At 33.5% G+C, this 21,527-nt stretch overlaps 2 protein-coding genes across 2 annotated transcripts; both read left to right on the forward strand.

Annotated features, from left to right (window-relative positions):
* The first annotated feature begins 426 nt into the window (after nucleotides 1-426).
* LOC115978967 (pentatricopeptide repeat-containing protein At1g26460, mitochondrial-like) lies at nucleotides 427-6,381 on the forward strand. The gene is made up of 7 exons (XM_031100899.1): nucleotides 427-1,252; nucleotides 3,130-3,352; nucleotides 3,452-3,934; nucleotides 4,699-4,905; nucleotides 5,230-5,367; nucleotides 5,468-5,656; nucleotides 6,030-6,381. The coding sequence occupies exons 1-6, from the start codon at nucleotides 600-602 to the stop codon at nucleotides 5,654-5,656; spliced, it is 1,893 nt and encodes a 630-aa protein (XP_030956759.1). The 5' UTR covers nucleotides 427-599; the 3' UTR covers nucleotides 6,030-6,381.
* Nucleotides 6,382-20,168: 13,787 nt separating this feature from the next.
* LOC115981422 (NAC domain-containing protein 79-like) lies at nucleotides 20,169-21,311 on the forward strand. Its single transcript, XM_031103556.1, has 2 exons — nucleotides 20,169-20,681; nucleotides 21,054-21,311. Exons 1-2 carry the CDS (start codon nucleotides 20,169-20,171, stop codon nucleotides 21,309-21,311), a joined length of 771 nt encoding a protein of 256 aa, XP_030959416.1.
* The last annotated feature ends 216 nt before the right edge of the window (nucleotides 21,312-21,527 follow it).

Below are 21,527 nucleotides of genomic sequence, written 5' to 3' on the forward strand. Positions count from 1 at the left end.
CCTCGTTGGGTCGGATTATGAGTTGTCCAATGGACATTCCTACTAAAAGAGCTTTCAATGCAATCTTGGGACTTCGTCGGCATTCTACTATGCTTTGATTTTTATATATCATAACCCAATAGACCCAAAAAAAGGGAAAAACTTCCCAAAAAAAAGTCACTTAAGGTGCATTTAGGGTAAGCCTATATTGGACAGCTTATTTTATTATTTATTTTATTTTTACTATTATTCATGAGCCTCATGTTACCTTTTGGTATTATTTCTAAGTTTCGTTATATTATTTCAGCTAATTTTTAATTTTATTTTTCGGTTAAAAGTTTCAATTTCAGCTAAGCCGTTTTCCAAGTGACCCTCCATTTCCTCATAATATCCAAAATACCCCTTGTCACACACAAAATTACCATATCACACCCATCCGAAAATCTCTCTTAGTCTCTCATTCTGTCACTCTCACTCACTCACACAGAACAGAACTAAAGAAATCTCAAAAACCCTAAAACAAAAACCAAGCATCTCAAACTGGTTTGAAAATTGAAATGAAAACACTCACAAACTGAAACCTTAAACCCTGTCTCCGTCTCTCTCTTTCTCTCTCATCAATGGCTTCTCAAATGGCGATCCTAACTCGAACCCGAACCCTCTTCAAATCCTCCACCACCAAATCCATCACCACCTTCACATTTCTCTCCCAAGAACCCCAACTCGCCGAGTCAACTCAGTCTGACTCGCCCTCGCCACCGTCACCACCACCACCACCACCAACACCAACAGCAACACCTCTACCACCAAACCCAGCTTCAGGTAGCCCACTCTACAACGAGAACTGGCGCAGCCCAATCGCCAACTCGCCCAACTCGCTATCCCTGACTCAGTCCCTCATGCCCCTGGGGTTTCTCGCGCAATCCCCGAACTCTCGCATCCAAGCACTCTCCCAAACCCTAGATGGCGAGAGCATGATGAACGTGTTCGCCGAATGGATGGCTTCGCAGCGCTGGGGCGAGATGAAGCAGCTGTTTGAGTTTTGGATTCGGTCCTTGGATCGGGCCGGGAAGCCGAATAAGCCCGATGTGGGGCTTTACAACCATTACTTGAGGGCTAATTTGATGACCAATGCTTCGGCGGCCGAGTTGCTTGATCTCGTGGCTCAGATGGAGGATTATGATGTTGTGCCTAACACCGCGTCGTTTAATTTGGTTCTCAAGGCTATGTATAAGGCTAGGGAGACTGTTGCCTCGACTAAATTGCTCGAAAGGTTTGTCCTTCTTTGTTGTTTTTTTTCGAAAGGTTTCATTTTGGAATGTAATGTTATGTGTTTGTTGAAATGCCTGTGAGAAATGTGGGCTGGATTAAGTTTGGATTCGTTTTTTGAATGTGGGATTCCATGATTTTTGTATTTGGAAACGTGGGTCCCCTTGTCTGTATGTGTGAGACAAATGTAGAACGTGTTTGGAAGATTTTTGTATGTGGGCATGCGTGTCTTGCATGATTTTCTAGTTTTCTAGCTCAAATGACATATCTTTGGTCTAGTAAGAAGAGCAAGGTGGAGGGTAAAATTGGTTACTTACCAATAAAAATTCAGTTTTCTTTCCATATTTAGTAATGTGATGGAATGTATGTGATTATGAATTTATGACGGTTGTTGTTCTCAGAAATGAAATGCTAGGTAGTGGTTTAGTGCAGTATTCTTTGCTTGGTATGTCAAAGACATAAGAAAGTAACCCTTCTGTTGTAAGGCGTGGAATTAGACCAAGGGGAATCCCCATAGGAACTAGTCCCTTAGTAGAGAATATGGTTTCTGATAGAATAGAATGACATAAAAGAATGCATGTGGCTGACTCCTACTAGTTTTCCAAGGATCCATATCTGACTCCAAAATTTTGGGACTAAGACTTGGTTTTTGTGGTTAGTATGTAGAGGATGGACTTTTTTGTTTTTATAAACATTGAATAAGTAAAGAGTACAATCATCGGACAAACAATTTGGAAGCCCAGAGGTATCTATTACAATAGAGTGCAAGGATCCTTCCAGGAAGTGACTGCATTGTGCTTCAGTAATCCAGAAAGACTATTTGTCTTGTGTCAAAATTTATACACTGTTTGTTTAGATTTGGCATTGTGCTGTGTCCCTTGGGGTGTTCTTGAAATGGGAGTTTATGGCATTGTCTGGCATCAAGTTTGACATAGAATTAGAACGAAGGGATTTGATGCCTAATCTGATTTAACATCATGTACCAGATATCTCTTGGGTTATGGTTTGTATCAGACTAATGAAGTTTGAGTTTGGAGGTTGTAAGGGGCTGGAAACAGGATTAAAGTTCACAGGATACTATTTGGTGCTGGATATTTCTAGGGTTCAACACCTATCAAAAATATTTCTAGGATTCAATCATAGAGTAATGAGAGGGGTGTATTTTGGGTCTCAAAAAAGGTAAGAAAAGGAAGAAAATCATAAATGCCCTATGAACAGCTAATTGGGAAGTGTAGCAGGCCAGGTTTGTGGGTTTGGAGGCTTATAAAATGGGTCGTACAAAGGTTTTTATTGTATGAACTGTAGAGTTGTAAGGTTGGGAAATCAATGTTTGGTTGCGAAGATTTCAAAGTAGGCTTGCATCATGAAAATCCCGAATAGCATATTGGTGAAAATCTTGTAAAACTTTGTTTTATGCCGAATACATACATGGACAACTCAGCCTAACGCTAACAAGACTTGGATACCAGTTGGGGGGGCTGGGACTTATAAGACCTGGACCCTATGGGTGTTAATTACTAAGCCCAAGTTATTAAAACCCACAAAAAAGGCCCAATAAAAGAATCCGAAACAAGACCTAATGGTCCATAAATGCTATCATTTCTAGATATCCATGAATTCACAGAAATAGTTCAACTCTAAAATTAAATGAATTAACTTAAACCAACTTTGCTTGTGTCAATGTTTGTACTTTGTATTGTGTGAACACATTTTCTGGCTAAATGCATGTAAAAATTTGATTACTAAAGTACTGCTTGAAGGATTTACTTTCTTTTCATCCTTTAGAGATAACATCCTTGATACACATGTAAGTACTTATAGGTGTGTAAGCTGACATGCATTGACTTTATGATGAATCACTCTTCACTTAATGCTTATCAGGATGCTGCAGACAGGGAAAGAATCTCTTCCTGATGATGAGTCATATGACTTAGTTGTTGGCATGCTATTTATTACGGATGAGATTGATGCTGCCTTGAAATATATAGATATGGGTTTAAAATCTGGTTATATGTTGTCAACGAGGGTATTCACTGAATGTGTGCGGAGTTGTGCCAATCAGGGCCGGCTGGATACATTGGTCTCAATTATTGAAAGGTGTAAGGTACATGACTGATATGGTTACTTCTTAGAATATTCCATGTAGGAGTGCACTTATCCTCCAATGTTTCTAACATGTGGCTGTTTCTATTGGCGTTGTCAGACAATGGATCAGAACAAAGCTCTTTGTCCTGCCTGGAACATGTGCAACTATATTGCAGAAGTTGCAATGCAAGAGGATAATAGCAAGTTAGCATTCTATGCCCTGGAATTTATGGCCAAATGGATTGCTCGGGGTGAGCAAGCAAGACCAGCTGTTATGCTTTCAGTAGATGAAGGATTAGTTGTATCAGCACTTGGAGCTGCCGGTAGAACCTACAGCTCTTCTCTATTGGATGCATCATGGGCAATCCTACGACGTTCCTTGCGTCAAAACAAGGCCCCTAACCCAGAATCTTACATTGGGAAGATATATGCCCTTGCATCATTGGGCAATCTACAAAGAGCTTTTAGTACTTTAAATGAATTTGAGGCAACTTATGGAAATTCTGATAAAGAAGCAGAAGAAGAAATGTTCTCTCCCTTTACCTCTTTAAATCCATTGGTCGTGGCATGTTCCAAAAAGGGTTTTGAGACTTTGGATTCAGTATGTCTTTCAAACTTTAAGAATTATTAATAAGCACTCTCCTGTAGTACATTACTTTTTATGGACTATCTAGTAGTTAAAGTTTTACATAATTATAATCTGCAGTTCGATAAATCTGCATTATTGTACTATTCTTGAGTTTCTGCAAATTGATGATAATAATCACTTTGGATGTTTTATTTACTTGGTAAAGGTTGCCTAGTGATCACCTCTGCCAAACCCTGTAGAAGTGGGAGCCACGTGCACTGGGGATGACCTTTTGTTTTCTTTCCTTCTAAAAGCCCAACTTCTTTTTTGGATAAAGTTAAAAGCCCTTTGAACATTAATGCATCAGAAAAAATATGACTCATATCAACCCCTTCCTGCACCTCTCTGTGTTCCTGTGTGTATGCTATTCGCTTATCAGGAGATAACCAACTATATTTTTCGTGCCAAATACTTTAGAAGTCTCATGAGAAGACTGTTTGAGTGCTTGGCTTCACACAGTTTTGACTTTGATTCATTCCATTATGTTAATTTTGTTAATTCTTCTCATTAAGGACCAATTTATTGTATCTCAAGAATCTTGTGTTAAGATAATACTATTAGTAGCAGCAAGAGAGAGACAGTTGATGGGATTTTATCTCAAGTATGCTTTTCCTGTAGAGGCTCTATATGCAACATGTGCTTTATTTTGGTTTAAAAATTAGGATCCGAATATTTTACGTGTCTACTCATTCATTTGCAGCTTCTTTCTGATCTGTATTTGTTATGATTTTCCTCAGGTGTATTTTCAACTGGAGAATTTAAGTCGTGCTGATCCTCCCTACAAGTCTGTTGCTGCTCTAAATTGCATAATTTTGGGTTGTGCAAATATATGGGACCTTGATCGTGCCTACCAAACTTTTGAGGCCATTGGTTCCTCTTTTGGATTGACCCCTAATATTCATTCATATAACGCGCTAATGTTTGCATTTGGGAGGCTCAAGAAGGTAGGACTCTCTCTCTCTCTCTTCCTCCCAGACACACACAGACATGCATGTTATAACCCTCCCCTTCATCTGCTAGTGCCTAGTTTTGAGTTGCTGGATGAGGATTTGTAGCTAGTTAATGGTGGTTTCATAGGATTAACGAATTGTATGTTCCTGATTAAGGGGCAAGTGAAAACTTGTATTTCTTTGGGGTCCATGTTTATGCCCATGTGTTGCAGAAGGGCCTTGATGCACAGTCAAAGGCTGGCATATGCATGAGAAACACACACACAGTATACAATGTTACAAACACCTTGCTGAGTTAATTTTCTGGTTCTTTGGCAGACATTTGAAGCTTCGAGGGTGTTTGAGCACTTAGTAGGTTTGGGTGTTAAACCAAATGCTATGTCATATTCATTGCTTGTTGATGCCCATCTCATCAACCGAGATTCAAAAGCTGCTCTCTCTGTGATTGACGAGATGGTAACTGCATTTTTTTTTTATAAATTATAATTTGGTTTTTGTTTATAACATTCAGTTTCTCATCTCTGGAAAAAAAGCTAATGCATGTGTAAATGGGTAGGTAACTGCTGGATTTGTACCAGCAAAAGAATCACTTAAAAAGGTCAGAAGGCGTTGTATGCGTGAGATGGACTATGAGAGTGATGACCAAGTTGAGGCCCTGGCTAGAAAGTTCAAGATTCGAATGGGTACAGAGGCTCGAAGGAATATGCTGTTTAATCTTGGGTACAACACCGATTTCGCCAGATAGGTAAATTGATGCACAAGAGAAATACTTGCATTAAAGAATGAGAAGTAATTATTCTTGTTGCCTGAACTGATCCTGTTTACATATGTCAGGCTTGTCCCAAATATGGGCTATATTTTTGAGGCCTATAAATTGGATGGTTTGATATTGTTGTGACAAGTTTGACTGTTCAGAAGATCATGTGTCACTTTCATTCCAGTTTTTGGGGTTTCTTTTTCTGTGTCCAATAATTTTTCTTGAATGTATTCCACTTCGATATGAAGGCTAGTTGCTATTTGTTTTTCGTCAAAAAGGAGAGGCAATGTATGCTTGGAACTTAAAATAGGGTATCATACATCAACCATGACTGATTCATGATTATTTTTTCTGCTTGCAGGTCTGCCTCTTTTTGGGCTGGAAAATATCAATGCTGATAGTTTGGTTCACCAAGTTCACAGAGTTGTCTTTGTCCTGATTAGATTTAATCCTTGTTTGTAAATTATCTGATTGTATCCAATTTTGAATCTTGGTAGGATGCATTAGAATGATAGCCTCCTACAGCCTTTTTATACTTATTTTTTCCCCCTTAGTTTATGCATTCTTTCTGTGCTATCTGAGGAGAACAAGAGGGCAGTGTGACTCGCTAAACGAGAGAAGATTTGAATGTTGACGAATAATTGTAGGACAAACCCAATTACTTAAGAAGTCCAGAGTAGGTTTTCCCATTTCCCTGTCTATTTGGCGGGTTATTTATGTTGTGGTGTGCTCATTGGAATGACATTTTTTTTTTGGATAGAATACTAGTGCATGTGGAGTGGGGAATAGCCTAGTGCAGTCAACTACTCCTTTTTACTTCAATGCTTTTATTTGAATCTCTGCAAGGGATTAATCAATTTATCACAAATTGAATGATGAACATTCTGGGGGAAAGAGTTAATAGCTTAATATTGCACATACAGGTTATCACTGCCTGCCCTTAATGACTTTAGTGTATCTAAAAAGACTGAAACTTCAAAATTAAACGAATTGTTAAAAGTGATAATAGGAATATTACAAAAGTTTTATAAACGAATGTATTTTATTTTTGACAGTTCTATTTTATAGCTGAATGTATTAACTTTGCGTTAGTAAATACATTTGGATTTGTCAACTATTAGGCTTCTGTAACATAATTTTAATGGAAAGTTACATTTTACCTACTTGTAGTTTGGTCGAAATTTAAGTTGTCTACCTGTAGTTTGAAATTTGACACTTTACCCGTTAGTTTAGTTAGAGTTTTGTAACCTACTTCCGTTAAAAATAGGACTAAATATGTAATTTTGCTGAACTTTTATATCCCTTTCATCCAAAAACACAGAAAATATAAAAATACAATATTAAATAAGATCAAAAGTATTTTGAAAGAGTGCCGTTCACAAACATTGACAAGCAGGTTCAATCATCAATTCAATTGACATAAAAAATGAGCAAACTAATTTATAAAATAAAGAGCCGGATATGAAATTGATCGTTGATCAATGATTATTAGAGCATGATTTGAGATCAACCGCTCTGCAGCCATTTTCAAGTCTTCAGGCCTCATGTTCTTCATACCTTCAGAGGCCATCTTCATCAAACCTGGACTAGACATCGTCTGCAATGTCAGTCACATAATTATAACTAATAAAACCATACAATTTAAAGATCCAAAAAAAATTTGCAAATGTGAGCGTTAGTTAGGGCCCTAATCACACCCAATTCGACCATAATTCAAATATATCAACACCCAGAACTTAAAAAGAAAATTTATGAGATACCCAATTCTCAAAATTCAGAATTTAATCAAATCAGTAGATTATGTAATAAACTGAAGAAAAAAAAGCTAATAATACGAAAGCAGAAATTTGACTTCTCTTTTTGTTGAGAAAGTAACATATTTTTAACTTATTGATCAATTCATGGCCCTATGTTATTTTGGTATTTTCCCATTTTTGTTTGCTTTCATTCGGGGTCAAGCGACTCAAAATCACTTAACCCCTTCTTCTTCTTTTCTCTCTCTCTTTTATTTTTATTTTTATTTTTATTTTTTTTATAGAAGAGTTTAAAAAAGAGAGTCCTTATCTAGTTCAATTCCTTCATTATCACTACGGCAATCAATTTATTGTTCTTAATTCTTACCTTTATAAAATAAAATTACATTTACAACTTGTTTTTTTTAAACCACATTTAAAACATCTTATTGCTAGAAAAAGAAGGATAAACATATTATTTCAATGAAATAATAAGATAATTTTAGTAAACTTTAGCTCATATAATAAATAAATAAAGCAATGAAAAAACCCAATTTAATCTTAACCGCAGGCACTAACTTTTTTTTAAAAAAAAAATCAAAAATCAAAACTGGAAAGTAAACACCATTTTAATCCATTTCAATCATTTTTTTTTTCCGAATTCAATAAACAATTATTTTTTTCAATCAATATTTTATTATATCTTTTTTTATTCAACGAAGTAAGTTAAATTATACCTAAATATTATAAATAAATAAAAAGTACACACAATAACTTTGAAATTATATGCATTCTATCATTCTATGAAATTATTAATAAGTTTATTTTCTTTTACTAGATAGAAAACATACATTTTAATTTCAATATTAACAATATATAAACAAAAGAAAAGCCACAAAATAATTATTTTTCAATTCATTTTAAATAGGTTAGTTATAACAATGGAGTTTGACTTTATTTTAAATCTTGGAAATAATCTTTAATAGATTTTATACTAAATTTGCACTGTGGGGCCAGAGAATTTGTGGTCCCGGCCCACTTTCCATTAGGGCCCAAGGCCTATGTCGAGGAGAGTAGTTGCCGAGGACAGGTAGCGAAAGTCCAAATGGCCTAGAGATGCAGCCGAGGATGATCCTGTCCTCGACATCCCAAGGCCCAAAAGGGAAGAACGACACATCATCAAAGGCAGCCTCCAAAGCGCTCCCAAAAGAAAAGGCGAGTAGAATGGGACTCGCACGGGGGTACAGTGTGGGAGTAGTTCAAGGAAAAGACGTCATCTCCATATTGAATGCACTAACAAACGTCCTAGCCACATTGATGGGAAAAGACCCCTAAACAGTGTGGTTTCGGTTATTGCAACTAACAGAAAGTGGGGGGAGGCGGCTGATGGGGCAGACACTCGAGTAGTTACCTGCCTAATCAACAGATGGAAGGTCAGGATCAACAGAGAAGGGCTATATAATGTAAGAATTCATACTCCAAAGGAGAGGCAGAGAAAAGGGGAACAAAAAAGTGAAAGGAATAATAAGAACATTAAGCTCAAAGGAGGAGCGCCAAGAACTAGAGCCTCCCAGGTCGTGTCGAGAACAAAATATTCTTGGGCAAGCACGGTTCGCCCTTGTGCGATTACCATGAACACCATGACTAACCACTGTCCGGTGACCAAGGCCTAGTCTTTCAGCCCACTCTCTATAAATTTATTGTTTGGGCCTTTAATATTCGAACCCAATAAACCAATTTGGGGTCGTTACAAATCGAGTCCTTACATGCACTAATTTTCCTTTCAATATATAAAATCAAACGATCCTTTTATTTATTTTTAATTTTAATATTAAACACTTATCTAGTTATCTTTTATTTACTCTTTTAGATTTTATTATTTGCTTTGTATTCTAATTTCTAAACATCATATATTAGTCATGAATTCACTTTATTATCTGCTATTGCTCCTAAATTGATATATATTTAATATTATATGAAAAATATATACTTAAAAATATTTAATAATAAGATTAAAAAATATTTAGTAATTAATATATATATATATATATATTTTTTTTTCTAACTCTATCGGTTAAGATTTAGGGCTGATGCCATTTTTTTTTCTTTTTTGGCAAGAAATCCATATTCAAGTATGAATCTGTAAAGAAAATATTGTTGTGAAATTAAACCATTTACACAAGATTAAAGAAGAGAGAAGAAAAATAGACACATAGAATTTACGTGGTTTAGCAATTGCCTACATCCATAAGTGGTGACAGAGAAAGTTCTAGTATAAAATAAGGAGATTGCAATAATAGCACACAAGCACTATCACAAGATCCAAGTCCCAAATACACCCTTTATTCTCTCACACAAATAATAGAGTGCTTTATAAAGTACCCTATTGTATTTAGCACTACACTTTTTCTCTATTAATGCTTACACAAAATATGAGAACCTCTCTCTCTCTCTCTCTCTCTATATATATATATATAGACACGGAACAACTACAAGACACGCAACAAATCTGCCTTAAATTTGGTCAAGCCATAGGACTAACACCTCCTTCGCCACAACCATACCACTAAGGGCTATCACAAGGTGCAAACACCAATCAAGTCCAAGCAATGTTTGAACTTGTCCTTTGAAACCAGTTTCGTCAACATATTAACTGCATTCTCTGAAATGTGAACCTTCTTAAGAAAAATTTCTTCAATAACAATCGACTCTTTTATCTTGTGAGTACTCTCTTATCTTGTGGAACCTCATAGCAACATGTTTTTTCCTCACATGATAAACCTCATTCTTTGCTAAATAAAATGGCACTCTAACTGCCACAATGCAACTGAACTCCTCTTTGATTCAAACTAAGCTCTATGACTAGCCCTTTCAACCACCATGCTTCCTTTGCAACTTCACTTGTAATAACTTATTCAAGTTCAGTAGAAGATATGGCTATTAGTAATGTGGATCTCCAACATATAGGCCCGCCTAACAATTTGAAAATATAACTAGTAGTAAGACTTACTGTCATCCGCATTGCATGTATAATTTGCATCCACATACCCTACCACTAAATTATCACCTTGTTGCGGGGCAAACAAGATCTCATGTTCTAAAATATCTTTCAAGTATCTGAATATCTACTTCACTATAAACATGATCTCATGTTTATTGTATAGTATGAATCCATAAATAAAAGTTCAGTGCCTTATTTTAAACACAAAAATTTTAGAGAGAATTGGAGAAAAAATAATGGAACAGAAGAAGATACTCTAGTGGGTTATAGGTTTTGTCCCAGATAAAGAATTGGTGATAATATAAATTTTTATTTTTTGAGAAACAGCATTGTGATGCTTTTTATTATGAAATACCAGCTAAATCAGCTTGGTATGAAGACAGTACATCCGATGGAACATCTTCCATCCATTATTACACAATTTGGAATATTAATTGCTAACTGAGCCAAACTGTGTGCAATTAGGTTGCCATCTCTCTTGGTGTGAGAGTAGGACAATTTGGAAAAACCTGAAGAGAGTGTTAAAGAGTCCTGTATCAGCAAACCAAAGGGGGCTAACCCAGGATTCTTGGTTTTCAATGCCGTCATCACTAGTAAAGAATCGCCCTCTAGAACAGCTTCATATATGCCCACCTCTCTAGCAAACTCAAGTGCTTTGCTGGCTGCCAAGGCTTCAATCTCTATTAGCTGGAGTTGTTGAGGAACCCGAGTAGACATGGAAGCAATAACAAGTCCCTCCTGGTTTCGAATGATGACTCCCAGACCGGAGCATTTCTCTTCAACGAAAATGGCATCGTCAAAGTTGATTTTGAAAGTATCCTGATCAGGTGGTTTCCACCGGGCTCTCCTCTTCGACCTATTAGGAAGTGGTGCAAGTTTCAAGGCTTTATATTATGCATATCTGTCATGAGCCAATTGAGATAGTTGGTTAAGAGGGCGATAGGCTTGCTGGGTTCTCACCTGGTTTCTTTGGTGCCAAATTGACGAGACAGTGAAAGCAAACAAGTCTGGGTTCCTTTGATGTTGAAACACCCAAGCCAAGAGCTCGCTGAAGCTGGAAAAACTTTGTTGGTTCCGAAAACTCCATATATCATTCATTCCCCATACACCATCCAGCTCTTTGCAACTCCAAACCGAATGCACAAAATCTTCGTTATCTTCCTTGCAACGATCACAAATCTGCTCTGAAATAATTGTTCGACGCAATAGGTTGCACTTCGAAGGAAGTGAATTATGCCAAGCTCTCCAAATCAGATTTTGTTTCAAAGAATGTTATTAATTTTTGGTTTCCTCCACTGTTTCAAAGTGATATGTAAATGCTATCTCACCAAATTTTAAAGTTAAAAAAAAAAAAAAAAAAACCATCGTGCATAGTTAGGAAGAGTTAGACATGTGCATGAGTTGGAGAATTATATATTTATATCTATTTGATTATTGACATAAAACAGATCTTCATTGTGAATGAGTTATAGTACAATAGTAATTCCGAATTAGTGTAAATGGGTAATCTATCATGTATATTTTAATATATATATATATATATATTGTGGGGTACAGAAATTGAATAGGGTAGTATTGTCATGTGTTGTACCAAGGCCAAGAAGGCTAATGCAGTTCTGAGGAGACCATAACCTTGTATGGTAGGACCGGAGGGGCGAGACATGGCCACGACAATGGTGTGTTACCAGAAGAGGTTACACTGTAGAGAAAGAGTTTCAAAGAGGAGGGTAGCCCTAACATGACTGAAGGGATGATAGTGGCCACCCCATTTAATGCATCCCACCAAACCTCTTGGCCGCATTTATGTGAAGAAGACCTCTAAATAATGCTACCTTGGTTGCCGTAATTCAGAAGATTTGAAAGAACGTTTGATGGGATAAGCACTCAAGTAGTGGTTTGTATGATCAACAAATGGAGGGCCAAGATTAAAAAAAAAAAAGGGGGGGGGGCTATATAATGTAAGAAATCCTTCAGAGGTAAAGGGGGAGAAAAAATCGATAAAAAAAAAACACTGTAGCACAAAGAACTGAAATTGTAATCAAGTCCTAGAGTGATATATTCAAGAACTACTCTCCTCGAACTTTGTCGATGAAGAATTTCCTTGCCAAAGGCTTGTTTTTCTCTGTTTTCTCTTGCTCTCTTATCATCCTTGGTCCATTGTGAGCGTTGTCCAATCCATTGAAACCTAGTTTTGAGCCCACTTTCTAAAAACTCATTGTGTTGGGCTCTTTGGGCCTGAGTCCTTCTACCTTTGGGGCTTAGAAATCAAAACCTGCCCCTACATATATATATATATATATCAAATAATAAATAAATAATTGGATACACAGAATAGAATCTTGGGTGATATGTATATATGCTTACAAATAGGGACGGAGCCAGAACTTGAAGTTAGGGGGAGTAGTTTTGCTGTTTGTTACGTGCGATGGCTCAAGCTTCCATCTCACTTGCTTAATAGCTATTGAGTCCTTTTTTTTTTTTGGTGTGTGTGTGTGTGTTTTTTGTGTGCATCCAGGTATGGACAAAATTATTTTGTTTAAAATTTTTTAGAGGGTCAGGTTGTTTGTTTTAGGTAAAATTGGATGATTGAGTTTAATTATTTTTAGCTTTATTATTGGTAATTTTTGTTGTTGAATTTTTTTTGGGCTTGTTTATTTTTCTTTAGATTTTAGATCTGGCCTTTAAAAAGAGGAAAAATGCTAGAATTACAAATTTTTTTTTACAAATTATTAATGTGGTGAGTGATTATTAGTAAATAAAAATGCAATGTAAGTGATGGGCCCAGATGCAAACCAATAAAATTTTCTACTACAACAGTTTGTAAAAATGTTATAGAAAATTTTGTGACTAGAGTGGTACTCCTAAAAGAATCAATGATAATATTAAAGGGGGCAAAATGTGATTTTATAAATTAGTGACTATATATATATATATTGGGGGGGGGGGGGGGGGTGAAGGGGGAGAAGAGCACAAACTCCTAGGAGCTTAGCTAGCAAATCTTTATTTGATAAGCAACTTCACAGGATGCAATCAAGCAAATTTACAAGATGTGCTATGATCCAATAAGATACAACAAGAGCTTATGCGTTTATGATGCTATTCTGTTTAACATAAGTTAGGAGGAGATTCAACATATAGGGAATAAATCTTAGGCCAAAACCTCTTTTGACTTCTAGCATGAATTCTGAATTAATTTCAATCGTGCTTATTTTCCTTTTCTTTTTCTAAATGTTATGTATGTTTTCAGACTCATTTTTTTTGTTGGTTATTTTTTTAAAATTTAGAGATAATTCTCACTCTTAAAGACAACCTTTCAATTTCCATGTAATTAATTTTTTAAATAAAATTTTTCTCTATTTACTCTAATAATTTTTTAGATAATTTTTCCTTTAACGAAAATTGTTCTATATTCATTATATGATTAGTTATTCCATACTAACCTTTTATCTTTCTTAAAGTAATCATTTTTATTCTCATATAATCATCATCTCAATGTATTAAATTTGTCCTTAGTTGTGTGTAGTGTTACTATCAAAGAGTTAAATCTCCTTCATAAGTGCAAAATTTTTAATTTAATTTTTTTAAGATAAGTAATTTAATTATATTATTGAAATAAAGTGTTTAATTTACATATACTTTTCTATTAAGCCGTGCATCGCATGGGCATAACACTAGTACAATATAATAAAGTCGGGCTTACAAGTTGTGATTGCGTTAAATGGCTTCATCAAATTGCAGAAATTTTATTAAATTTTTAAACAAATAAATATATATTTTTTGTCCTTATCTTATTTTCCTATAATTTCTAAGTTGATAAAAGTTTTAATTTAATTACCATCCAAATTCTTCATCTAATCCTTTTAAAATTAATTTTGATAATATCTTAAGTTTATAAGAAATTAAACTAAGTTTTTTTTTTTCTTCTAGAAATAGCTTTTTTTTTTTTTTTCCCTTCAATTCATTGGAGAAACCATAGTCTCTCCTTAAACAAATTGAAATTAGTAAGGTTGTCGAAGGAGTTGGAAAGTTTAAGGTTGTGATTTATATTTTACTAAAAATCTTAATATTAAAATCCAAATTCTTCAATGTTTAATTTCTTATATAAAAAATGTATGTTTAATTTCTTATAAAAATAAAACGTTTAATTTTATTTTTTTATTTTTTGGAAACACCTCATAGATAGACACAAAATTATAATTTATTCTTATTGACTTTTTTCTATACATCTCTATCAATTTTTTAGATAAATACAAAAACTTAGTTGTTGTTATCATTTTTTTTCTTCACTCTTTTTGCTAACATTGCATATATTAGACTTCATTCTCTCAAATTCTTCTCCGTAACTGTTATTTTCAATTTCTTCTCTGTAACTTTTTTTTTTTAATAGGAACTTCTCTACAACTTTATGTGTTGATTTATATTTCTTTCTTTTCAATGCTTCATTTAAGTTACTTTTTATTTGGTCTTTATTATATCTGGTTGTTTTGATCTTCTTGGGTAATTAAGCAAGTTTAATCTTTCAATCTCTTTTTTATTTATGTGAAAGATTGCATAGCTTTAATATATATATATTTTTTGGTGATAGGATTTGAACTGATGTTCTTGAGGCAACAAACGAACCAACTAGATTTGCTAAAGATGAAAACGATGTACACATATTACTAGAGGATGTCTTCCCAATAATTTGAAACCATGTTCTTGAATTAACATTTTTTTTGTATTTTATTTTCTTATTCTTTGTAAGACATTGATTTTGTTGCATGTATTTTTTTATTTATATAAAGTTTATGATAGCTTTTTTTTTTTTTTTTGAGAAAGAAATTCTAGGAAAGTTGTTCAGATCCAAATCCATAGCCGAGACTTTACTAGTTAAGCTAACTAGAATCCAATGATAAATTGAGCCTTAAAACTAAATATATACACACACACATATACATTTTATAATACCTTTAGCTTCACACAATATGCATTCATTATATAACTTAAAAGTAAAATATTCATTTATTTCTATTATCTAATTTTAAGTAAATTAATTAAAAAAAAACTATTTACATATGAATTTTGATTAAGCCGTGCATCGCACGGGCATAATACTAGTATATATATATATTTCAATATTAGAACCTTCTTGACATACTATTCATATATTTCTTTACGGGGTAATATAATTTTTTGGTCTCTAAATTTTATCAAAATTTTGTATTTCTTTGTAAAATATTTTTTTTTATAAAATAGTTTGGAGAGAGAAATAGGGATGAAAGAAAATATATTTTTTCAATAGTTTAGGGACTAAAAACAAACTTTTGGTAAAATTTACGGTTAAAAAGTAAAACATTTTCAATAATTTAGAGACCCAAAAAAAAAAAAAAAAATTCACTAGTTTGGAGATGAAAAACGAACTTTTTTTTGCTTAATACTACACACCAGAACCAAAAGTGCATGCAATACTTAGTTCCGTGGAGCAGTATATAAACTCACTGACCCCAACACACACACAAATGATGTGGGACTAAGCCTAGATTGTTTTTTTTTTTTTTTTTTTTTTTTTTTTTTTGCTTAATACTATAGGCCAGAACCAAAAGTGCATGAAAAATGAACTTTTTAAAATTTAAGAATGAAAACTTTTGATAAATTTTAAGAACTAAAATAGTATTTTACCAAAAGATGATCATATATGTGAATATAATTTTATGTTATAGAGGTAAGAATTAAGAAGAATTAATTGAATTTTCTGTAGCTATAATTAAGAAATTTAATTATATAAGGATTTTTTTAAATGAATAAATAATAAAAATTTGTCTAGATGTGACCCATAAACCATATGACAATCTATCGATCAATAAGTTAAAAACATACTACATTCAAGCTATAATCTAATTGATTGAAAAATCTAAACCCTATTTAATAATGGGGAATTCATAAATTTACATATTATTTTTCTCATTTTTTTGGGATGATGGAATGACAAATCTATAATAATAATAATAATAATAGGTGAAGTTTTTAGAGAAAATCAAATTAGAATTCCCAATTAGACTTCTAATTTTGCACCGTGTCTAGATTTATGCGGGACCACACCATAATTATTTTTTAAATTCAAATTTAGATTTCAATTGTGAGCTAAATTTTTGCCATGTGTCCCAAATGTGGGGACCAAATTATAAATATCTATCAAAGTATTCATTGTGAATAAATAATTTTGATTCAATGAATGAAATTTTTTAGTCATCTGCTTTAATCCCGATACAATATCTATAGCCAAGATGTTGTTGAAAGAATAAAATGCAGCTACATCCCCCTTCACTCTCTCTTTCAATATTTGATTGGAGAGAATGGAAAAGTTTCTAGCAATGAGTATAAAAAATCTAAAGTTTGAGATTGATTTGTTTGGGTCATTTGATTTTAGTTTTTAATTTTGCTTTGTTGAGTTGTTGAGAGAGAGAGAGATTTTTTTGGTTTGTGCGTGAGAAAGAAAGATGTATAGTTGACGAGTTGGAGTGAAATTTGAACTAGAAAGTTGGAGAAAATGGAAATTAATTACCTATGTAGATAACTCTTAATATGAGCCAAGTTTAGTGTAGCATGTAAATGTCCCATACCATTTGAATGATAAAATGCCTCTGATAGAAGTGAGAATTAGAAGAGGCAAAAGCAAATGGTTTTTGAAGTGGACAGACCAGAGAGGAGAATTTAGTTCAGTTGTTTTCCAGTTAATTCTAATTTAGGTTGTGTTTGGTTCAATGGAAAATATTTCGCAGGAATCTCTGATCGGAGTAACGAATATTTCAACGAGCTAGGTCAGTAGCACCAGTGAAGATCAGCTTCCACACGCATCTTCGCCAATCTTAATCAAGGTCTGAACCTTTCAATGCTTTAATTTTTCATTTTCTAATCTCTGATTGAATATTGTGCATTGCTTTTGTTGTTGTATTTGTTTCTATTGATTGAATGTGTCAGTTAGGGTTCGGTTTTGGTGTATGATTTGGGGTTCAATTTTGGTGAATATAGGCATTTGGTGTATGATAACACCTAACCCTACCTTTGTAATCTCACCATTTTATAGTAAAACTTTCTCCTTGACATTACCTATGGATAAGAGAGAAAAATTGGATTACAAACATAGACTATAAAAAACAATACAATTAGGAAATTAAAACGTCTATTTGTTACTAAATTTTGTATTTAAAGGTGATCGAAATTTCATATTGTAGCTGTATTTGAAGAATGCAAGGAGTTATTAATCTTTGGTTTCCTCCACTATTTCTAAGTGATAAAGAATATGTCTTCTTTTGTTAATAGAGAAAGATAGTATGAACAAATTTTACATAAAATACCAATTATTATGAATAAATGTTATATAAAATGCCAAATATTTGTTTGTATAATGATCCTTATCTAAGTATTTGAATCATGTGATGCAACATACAATTGTCACTCACACTCACACAAGATAAGAATTTTTCTCATTAGCTGAATTGTATTTATTGACATGAAGTTAGTATGCTAATTGTTATCCTCTTTATATCTTTAATTATTTTTTTAATGAAATTTTAAAAATGTGTGTCTAAATAAATTGAGAAAAAGAAGCTAACAAATAAGTTATTATCCTAATCACACATGTTACGGGCAAAAGTTTTCTTTAAAAAAAAATTATTTATTTAATAGTCTTTTATTACAAAAACTTTATAATTCTAGATTTCTAGGTTTATAAGTAATATTTAAAAAGTTTCACAAATATTCAAAATTAATTAAACATGTTTGAACCCTTTATAAATTAAATTGTTGGAAGAAGACGTTGTTCACAAGGTTGAAGAGGTGATAGTAATTCCAGTGATATTTTTGATAGGATTGAAAACAAAAGAATTGGAGTGCTCAAAAAGACTTACGACTTATGTTATGTTATGAGAAGAACCATAACTCAATCATGATCCATCAACAATATCAAGTTCAACTACCACCATTGGCACTGAATCTTGCATGAGCTTAGCCTTTTGTAATGAAGGGATTCAAACTTTAGAATCAGAAAAAGAAGTTATCATCCCATGTTGGAGGAGTTCAAGAAGAGTGAAGATCTAATGAAGGAAAAGCAACACATTCAAAGTATTTTGGTTAAGCAATCAAATCAAGATAAAATTGAATATCGGATTCAATTAAATGCAATAGTTGATTGCATAAGATTCCTTTTATGCAGGGGGTTAGCTTTTCATGGTCACGATGAATCTGGAGGTTCAAGTGATAAAGGAAATCTCCTTGAGCTTCTATAATTTTTGGCGGATCAATATGAATCTATCAATGAAGTGTTGCAAAAAGCTCTGAAAAATTGCAAGCTTACCCACCATGAAATTCAAAAAGATATTGTGAATGCAGTTGCACGTGAAACATCCAAAGCCATCATCAAGGATCTTGATAATGGGTTATTTTCAATATTAGTTAATGAGTCACGTGATATCTCAGTAAAAGAGCAAATGGCCATCGTTCTTCGTTATGTGAACAAAAAAGGGTTCCTTATTATTGTACATGTAGCAAGTACCACCGCTTTGTCACTCAAATATGCTGTTGAATCTTTACTTTGTGAACATAATTTGAGTTTATCAAAACTATGTGAGCAAGGTTATGACAGGACTAGTAATATGCAAGGTGATATCAATGGTCTCAAAACTTTGATTTTGAAAGAGAATAAGTCAGCATTTTATGTCCATTGTTTTGCTCATCAACCGATTTATTACTTTGTATGGATTTCTTGAATCCAAGTAATTCATTTGTGACTTTTAATAAGGAAAAGTTGATACGTCTAGCAAAGTTCTATCCATCTGATTTTTCTAGGACAAATATCTTGGCACTTGGCTCTCAACTTCAGAATTATATTTTTGATATGCATAGCAATGACTTGTTTTTAGAGTTTCAAGGAGTTGGTGAACTTGCTGAAAAGTTAGTGAAGACGAGGAAGCATGACACTTATCCATTAGTCTATTTGCTTATGTAGTTAGTTTTGACTCTTTTTGTCGCTACTGCAACAGTAGAAAGAAGTTTTTCAACAATGAAATATATAAAGAATAAACTGCACAATCGAATGGGAGATCAGTGGATGAATGATTGCTTAGTTGTATACATTGCAAGAGATGTAGCTTATAGCATTAATAATTGAACATCATGCAACGATTTTAAAATATGTAAACTCATAAAAGGAAATTGTAAACTTTATGTATTTGCGTGTTTTTTTTTATTGTTATTGTCAATATATGAATTTATCTTTTTATTAGATTGTGTAATTTATATTTTTTAAGGAATATTTTGAGAAAAATTCTTAGAGCCGCTACTGACTAGAACCCAATCGGTTTTTGGTTTCTATTTCTTAATTAAACAATATCACGGTTCAACTCATATTTTCATCCAAAATAATAATAATAATATACGCACGCTTTATCACCTACAATTCTACACAGTACTAGAGCTGACTTTTCCATCTGAAACCAAGAACGATAACAATCTTTTGACTAAAATGTTTTAGGGTTTGTGTCGTGGGATATGTGACTAATCGTATACTTTCTAACTCTAATTAGAGTCGGTTAAGATTTAGGGCTGACTCAAGTGCCATTTTTTTTTTCTTTTTTGGCAAGGAATCCGTATCCGTACAGAAAAGGAACGAAGTTGCAAAAATACATATAAATTAATACTGTGTTAAACCTATCCTACGGACCTACACTCACACAAAGCACATTTTCAGAAACACAGCGAGCTGAGAATAAGAGAGAGCAAGAGTCAAACAATGGAGGCTGAATTATCATCTTCATCGACGCTTGAATGGCCAGGTGGGTTCGTGTTTGATCCACTAGACGAAGTGCTAGTGACTCACTATCTTCATCCCAAGGCCACGGAAATTTCCTACTGTAAATGCCATGAAGTAATCCCAGAACGCGATCTTTACGGCACTGAAGAACCATGGCAGATTTGGGAGAAGATGGAAAGAGGTAATAACTGTATACGAAACAAAGAAGAGATGTTCTTCTTCACAAGATTGAAGAGAGTCTCTACCAAGTCCAACCGTTGCAAGAGAAGCATCGGCAAAGGTTGTTGGAAAGGAGATGGAAATTCCAGCGATATTTTTTACTGTGTCGACCAAAACGAAAGAAAAAGAATCGGAGTGAAAAAGACTTACCATTATGAGAAAAACAACGTCAAGACCGACAAGTCCAAGGCCAAAGATGACGAAAACAACCACCGCTATCGCTGGATATTGCATGAGATTAGCCTTGATGAGTCTTTACTACAACACGCTAAGGTACTTACTAATCATCTCTAATTTCCTTTTCTTTCTTTGTGTTTTCTTTCTAGAAAACTTCTAAATAAGGAATATTAGAGATTAAGATGATAATTTAAAGTGAGGCCTTTTCACATATGATTAGTTTGGTTTAAGTTTAGTTTCTTGACCTTTTTTTTAAAATATATTCTTGACATACTATTTTTCTATTTCTTTGTTTGTATTTGTGTCTCATATATCTTCTTTTCTATTTTTTTCCTATATTATTATTTTTTATTTATGAATATTATTTAGGGTTTGGTTTAAAGTTACATTCTTTATTTGTGTCTCATATATCTTCTTTTTCTTTCTTTTTTTAATACTACTTTCTTAATTCTCATTTTTTGTGTGCAGACAGGAGATCTGGTGATTTGCAGACTTAGAAGGCATTCTAAAAAAGAAGAGAATGTGTCAAGTCAGAGTATAACTGTGATAGATCATACTACAAATCTGCTAAATCAAACTATAGGTATACCAGATCATACGCTAGATCAGATTACAAACATGTCCAATCAGATTTCAAATGGACCAAATCAAATAGGAGAATATTGGTTAGATTATTCGATGACAGATTTAGGAGAAATAACAATTAATGGGATTCATAAAACTTGACCCAACCTTTGTAATCTTACCATCTTCATGGTAAAACTTTCTCCTGCTTGTGGATGTATGCCTTAGACCGAACCATGTACATCGTTGTATTTTATTTTATGTATAATTGTTTATTTATTTTTTAATTTTTATGTTGCATAAACTCATTACAATAATTGATAACACAATATACTTATAACAATAACATAAAAATAATGGGTTACAAAAATAATTCAA

The sequence above is a fragment of the Quercus lobata genome, chromosome 3 (assembly GCF_001633185.2).
Source record: "Quercus lobata isolate SW786 chromosome 3, ValleyOak3.0 Primary Assembly, whole genome shotgun sequence".
NCBI lineage: Eukaryota > Viridiplantae > Streptophyta > Magnoliopsida > Fagales > Fagaceae > Quercus > Quercus lobata.